This window comes from Gymnoscopelus microlampas (assembly GCF_963454915.1).
Source record: "Gymnoscopelus microlampas genome assembly, chromosome: 10".
Classification (NCBI taxonomy): Eukaryota; Metazoa; Chordata; class Actinopteri; order Myctophiformes; family Myctophidae; genus Gymnoscopelus; species Gymnoscopelus microlampas.
Window position 1 is genome coordinate 28,160,792 of NC_139947.1, and position 6,727 is coordinate 28,167,518.

Sequence of the window (6,727 nt, forward strand, 5' to 3'; positions counted from 1 at the left end):
GGGTCCTGAAATTGATTGATTGATTGATGTACTTTATTTAGTAAGACATGAGAACAACAGTACATGGAAGTACAAATTCACAATACAAGGTCTACTAAACTGGAAGACTCATTAAGCACTGAGCTTGTTTAAGATGAGATCCCCATGCACACAAATCATGATGACATATAAGAGACAGATATACACACTACTATACAGAGTGTCATACAATCAGCTTACAGGTTACTGGTATGAATAGAAAGTGAGTGACAGGTGGGTCACACCCGTTTTTTTTAATCCGCTGGCTGCAAAAAACTGTGGCCACGCACAAAATGCGCTTTACAGCAGCAATGTTTTGGTGGGACCGCGCCCTAACGATGATGTCACTGGTAGACGGGTCTCTGAAGTGTCCACAGCCCTCCTATGAGACACAGACTGAGTAGAAAAAAATGACCCAATTTTATCAGGAGCATTAGTGAGGATCTATTATATGAAGATAGGTTGAAAATGGGTGAAGTCGTCCTTTAAGTACAAAACTTGAGCAAATGTACTCAGTTACTTTTCACCACTGCCGAACAGCTCAGCAGGCTTATTTATGAGCTGGGAGGTCAAGCAGCTTTCTTTGATGAGTAAACAGCAAAACCTCGAGTCAACAGGCTTTGTCGTTTTGTTTCAGCAACGGGGTACATTTGTACCATGAAGTTAAGAACCTCAAGGCTTTTTTATTCAGAACCTATTTCAAATGCAGTAAGCTCCTTATTGTTAATTTATACAATTGTAACTCCGAGATAATAAAAACAGGTCCATTTGGTTACTGTTCAGGAGGATTCCACAGTGTAGAGGCCGTTGGCTTTCAAACAAGTTTAATGAATAGAAAACTGATGATAGGCGACTCAAGGCGAGGTCACGTGGTATTTATAGATTTCACCACCTCTTCGTTTCAGCACCACGGACAGCGGTCTACGGTCTCTGCCCGCAGGCAGTGGTGGAAAAATACTCTGTTACAAGTAAAAGTCCCGAATTCAAAATGTACTTAGTAAAAGTCCAAAAGTATTCACATTAGAATATATGTTAAGTACTGAAAGTAAAAGTACTCATTATGCAGAATGTCCCATTTCACAAGTTTGTATGTTTTGTAATAATAATAATAATCAAAATCTACAATGTAACTATTAAGTTTTCAAATAATTGTAGTGGAGTAAAATTACAATATTTGCCTCTTGAGATGTAGTGGAGTAGAAGTAAAAGTACCGAGAATGTGGAATACTCTAAAGTAAAAAAACGACATGAATGATTTACTTATAATAAGTACAGTTGAGTAAATGTACTTAGTTACTTTACCCCACTGCCTGCAGGACACATGAGGTCATGTTTCTATTTGAGGTGAACATCCAGTATTCGAATCACAACGTCTGCAAAGTAAATATTTTGATGAGCAGCACGTTGGTAATCCGTGAGAGTATAAACCAGCTACGCCTAGGTGGGCAACGCAGGGATTATAGGCAACTTTCATCTCTCTCTCTCTCTCTCTCTCTCTCTCTCTCTCTCTCTCTCTCTCTCTCTCTCTCTCTCTCTCTCTCTCTCTCTCTCTCTTTCCCTCCCCCCAGTGGCTGTATGATTATTGGAGATCATATTATCTGTCACGGCACAGCGATGCCATGCGCCAGACATTAGAGCTTTTAGATCAATGATTGTCAAAGTGGGGGTTGTGAGGGGGGCCTTGGAATGAAAACGTTTGAGAACCACTGTTTTAGATGTTGACTCTCTCTCTCTCTCTCTCTCTCTCTCTCTCTCTCTCTCTCTCTCTCTCTCTCTCTCTCTCTCTCTCTCTCTCTCTCTCTCTCAATTGCTTTGAACATGTGGGTGGCACCTATCCCGTGAGTCATAGACACACGTCTCAAAACAAGCCAGATTCGGCTCAAACAAGGGGTTAAATTCGTTCTACTGCTATGCCACCAGAATGTGGAATGTCCTACCAACAGTCATAAAAACGTGTGACTCGTATTACCCTCTGGCCCCTGTCTAAGCTTCTCCCTGAACCCCCCCCCCAACTATTTACTTTACATATTTTCCTTTTTGATTACAACTCGTTCATATGATGTTTTTGCATTATTGTGTCTTTAATGTTTTGATGAATTGAATACACAGGACCCCAATGGAAACAAGCCATATTGCTTTCTTGGGTTTAATCCTTTTAGCATCCTTTTGTATGGAACTGTTGCCTACAGTACTTTCTGTTAATAAAGCAGTGGTGTGTTCTACCGTCAGATGCTGTGTACGGCGTACACCTTGAGATTATTTTTCGTCGCCATCGTATACCTTCAAAAACTGTTCAAAACAGCGCATCTGATACGCTGTGATACGCTCTGATACGCTAACTGCCCAAGGCAGGGGGGGGCAGCGAGAATGTGGGCTAACTCTGAGTTGATGGCTTATCAAGTGTGAAGCTATTGTTCTTGAGGTGATAAGTAATGGCTGCGACGGAATTCACACATTAACAACGACGCGAATACTAATGAAGTACTTTAATCAGGCGCGTCTGATGCGTCTCCAGAACAGCCTCCGTCTGCTGCACCAGAGGCAGAGACACGGCCACTGTCCCGGACAGAATCGCTCTCTCTGCTCTCATCTGTAGCCCCATATAGTACCTCTCCCTCCGCTATGTAGCTCCGAGATGAGGTCCTATATCGTTCTCTGCCGTTCGGCTGAAAAATGTCTGCACATTTGCCACTTTACATGTTTCTTACCCCTTTCTGCACATCGTATCCAAAAAGTAAAGGTATTCTGAAATGATCACAGATGTTTGAAATTTTAACTCACCATAAAATCTAACAAACGAGTTGAAAAAAGTGTTTAAATCGCTTCTCTCCTGAGCCGGTTCAATAATATTATGCATTAGAAGATGCAATTCAACATTTGACCAGTAGGGCAATCAGTAATGTTATCTCTATGGGCGCAACTCTTGCGCAATGTCTTAAAAACATGTAACCGGCGGAGGAGAGAGGCGAATAAAGTGCTTTTTTCAACTCGTTTGTTAGATTTTATGGTGAGTTAAAATTTCAAACATCTGTGATCATTTCAGAATACCTTTACTTTTTGGATACGATGTGCAGAAAGGGGTAAGAAACATGTAAAGTGGCAAATGTGCGGAATAATCATAGTATACCTTCAAAAAAAAAGTAGAACACAACACTGTAATAAAGTATTCAATCAATCACTCAGTCTGTACTCATACTGATTAATGCTGAATGCTAATTCAAACCGGAATTTGTATTATTTCTACATAAATTGTTTTCAAATAGTTTATCATTTAATGGCTTTGACCTTGGGATACAGGCTTTGCAGTTGAGACAATGTAGCCTAGACGCTTTCTTCACCACCGCGTCTGCACGGTGCGCGCAGCCACTGTGTGAAAGAGAGGGAGGGAGGGAGAGAGGGAATGAAAGAAAGAAAGACAAACAGAGAGAGAGAGAGAGAGAGAGAGAGAGAGAGAGAGAGAGAGAGAGAGAGAGAGAGAGAGAGAAAGGGGGGCAGGGCATCTCCCAAATAGTAACTGCACGGTGTTGAATGACGCCCGTGCGTCTGTTGCTCTCTCCATGTTTTGGTCGGTCGGTGCCTCTCGGATTGGCGGAGGACTGGAGACAGAAAGGTACCCAGCGGGTGGAGAGCAGTGTTGCCATGTTTTGTGAGAGAAATAAGCAACCAGGTCTACGAGAAAAAGCCCAAAAGAAGCCACATGACCACTTTAAATGGTAAACCTATATGCATCGGCTATTTGAAAATAGCAGATCTACAAGCTCACAACTAGTGACAGTTATGAACTTGTAGATCTACTATTTTTTTTAAAAACTCTTGGAATGTGGAATATTTGGAATAGTTTTGAAACATTCTAACAACACAAATGCACCCTGCCAGCAGAAAACATTTAAGAACATATTTGAGAACCACTGGTTAAAAAAAGATATTACATTTTTGTTATTGTAAGCAAGCCTAAATAAGCTACACTTTAGAATAAGCTACACAAGCCCCCAAAAAAGAAACCTGCAACTACCAATTTTTTACAAGCATTATTATTGTATATTTGTCTGTTATTGTATATTTGTCTGTCATTATTGTTTATCTGTTTGTCTCATTGTGTATTTGTCTGTCATTAAATGTTTCGATGAATTGAGTAGCCTAGGACCCCAATGGAAACAAGCCAGAGTGCTTTCTTGGGTTTTAATCCTTTCTGTGATTTTTTTGCAAACTGATAATAAAGTATTCAATCAATCAATCAGTGACTTTACAGAAGAATTGTCGCTTATAATAAGCCAACATGGCAACACTGGTGGAGAGCCTGTTTATAAACTCAGCTCGCGCCGTGGGCGGGAACACCAACCAACTGTAGCCTGGATAGTAAGTGAAAGGAAAGAGACAAAGAGAGAGAGAGAAAGAGAGAGAGATAGGAGCGGTGGAGGTGACTCGGCCAAGCTTTTGGAGAGATGATGGCAGGCGACGGCTGTGGTTGAACCGGGGCTCGGACGCGGAGGGAGGGGGGGCGCGGCCGCCCTGCCCTTGCCCCGTGCGTCTCCATAAGGTGCGACCACCTCTATGGACGACCACCTCAGCCTCCTGCTGCAATCCCCCCCACCGAGCGTTACCAAGACCCGGCAGGGCGACACCCTGGTGAACCACGGCTACACCGAGACGGAGACAGAGAACGAAGACGCCGTCATGACGGTGGTGGCGACGTGCGACAACATGCTGGAGGAGTCGGCGGCTCTGCCGGGCCACCATCACTCCCTGGACCGCTACGACGAGCCGGACCACGAGTGCTGCGAGCGGGTGGTCATCAACATCTCCGGCTTGCGCTTCGAGACGCAGCTCAAGACCCTCTCCCAGTTCCCGGACACCCTGCTGGGGGACCCCAAGAAGAGGATGAGGTACTTCGACCCGCTCCGGAACGAGTACTTCTTCGACCGGAACCGGCCGAGTTTCGACGCCATCCTCTACTACTACCAGTCGGGCGGGCGCATCAGGAGACCCGTCAACGTGCCCATTGACATCTTCTCCGAGGAGATCCGCTTCTACGAGCTGGGCGAGGAGGCCATGGAGAAGTTCAGGGACGACGAGGGCTTCATCAAGGAGGAGGAGCGGCCGCTGCCCGACAACGAGTTCCAGAAACAGGTGTGGCTGCTCTTTGAGTACCCGGAGAGCTCGGGTCCGGCGCGGGGCATCGCCATAGTGTCCGTCATGGTCATCCTCATCTCCATCGTCATCTTCTGCCTGGAGACGCTGCCGGAGTTCCGGGACGACATGAAGGACCCCGTCGCCGTGCCGGGCATCAACGGCTCGCTGCCGTACCACACGGGGGGCGGCAACCCCTTCTCGGACCCCTTCTTCGTGATAGAGACGCTGTGCATCATCTGGTTCTCGTTCGAGCTGCTCGTGCGCTTCTTCGCGTGCCCGAGCAAGGCCGTGTTCTCCAAGAACATCATGAACATCATCGACATCGTGGCCATCATCCCGTACTTCATCACGCTGGGCACGGAGCTGGCGGAGAGGCAGGGCAACGGCCAGCAGGCCATGTCTCTGGCCATCCTGCGCGTCATCCGTCTGGTGCGCGTGTTCCGCATCTTCAAGCTCTCGCGTCACTCCAAGGGTCTCCAGATCCTGGGCCAGACTCTGAAGGCCAGCATGCGCGAGCTGGGCCTGCTCATCTTCTTCCTCTTCATCGGAGTCATCCTCTTCTCCAGCGCCGTCTACTTCGCGGAGGCCGACGACCCGGACTCGGGCTTCACCAGCATCCCCGACGCGTTCTGGTGGGCCGTGGTCACCATGACCACCGTGGGCTACGGGGACATGCACCCCGTGACCATCGGGGGCAAGATCGTGGGCTCGCTGTGCGCCATCGCCGGCGTGCTGACCATCGCGCTGCCCGTGCCCGTCATCGTCTCCAACTTCAACTACTTCTACCACCGCGAGACGGAGGGCGAGGAGCAGGCGCAGTACCTCCACGTGGGCAGCTGTCAGCCGCTGCAGGCGGAGACGGAGGAGGAGGACGGGGAGGAAGGAGGCAAGACCTCCCGCTCCTCCTCGTCGCTCAGCAAGAGCGAGTACATGGTGATCGAGGAGCAGGGCTTCAAGCAGCAGCAGCAGCAGCAGGAGCCTAACTTTCTCGCGACGACAACCACCACGCAGGTCCAGGAGAATTGCGTGAACATAAACAAAAAGATATTCACTGACGTGTAGGCTGTGTAGGACTGTGGGCCCTGAACACAGGAGGGGGCGGAGGGGGACAGCCGGTCCCGTTACGCGCCAACGTTACGCAGCACCACCGTTACGCGCCACTCTGTGCCGCGCAACCCATAGACAGAACGATAGAGATAGAGCTATTACCCCCCTGTCTGTTCAGACACCGCGCGCTGCCGCCTCCCTCGTGTTCCATTCTTAAGAATCAGAATTTATCATTTTAATGATCGGAATTCATAATTATAGTAGCCTATGTGGTTCCATTCGCACTTGGAGAGAGAGAGAGAGAGAGAGAGAGGGGAGAGGGGGAGGTAGAGAGAGAGAGAGAGAGAGAGAGAGAGAGAGAGAGAGAGAGAGAGAGAGAGAGAGAGAGAGAGAGCGCGCTCTCCTGAAGTTTTAGGCTTTTGATTGACTGATTGAATACTTTATTAACAGTTTGCAAAAAAACAAAGTAGCAGTTCTATACAAAAGGATGCTAAAAGGATTGAACCCCCCAAAAAGCACTATGGCTCGTTTC

At 47.5% G+C, this 6,727-nt stretch overlaps 1 protein-coding gene across 1 annotated transcript; it reads left to right on the plus strand.

The window, feature by feature from the left end:
• Positions 1–4,460: 4,460 nt before the first annotated feature.
• LOC311052831 (potassium voltage-gated channel subfamily A member 1) lies at positions 4,461–6,210 on the plus strand (the record flags this gene model as incomplete). The annotated part of the gene is made up of 1 exon (XM_084068048.1): positions 4,461–6,210. The coding sequence occupies exon 1, from the start codon at positions 4,570–4,572 to the stop codon at positions 6,208–6,210; it is 1,641 nt and encodes a 546-aa protein (XP_083924174.1). The 5' UTR covers positions 4,461–4,569.
• Positions 6,211–6,727: the final 517 nt, after the last annotated feature.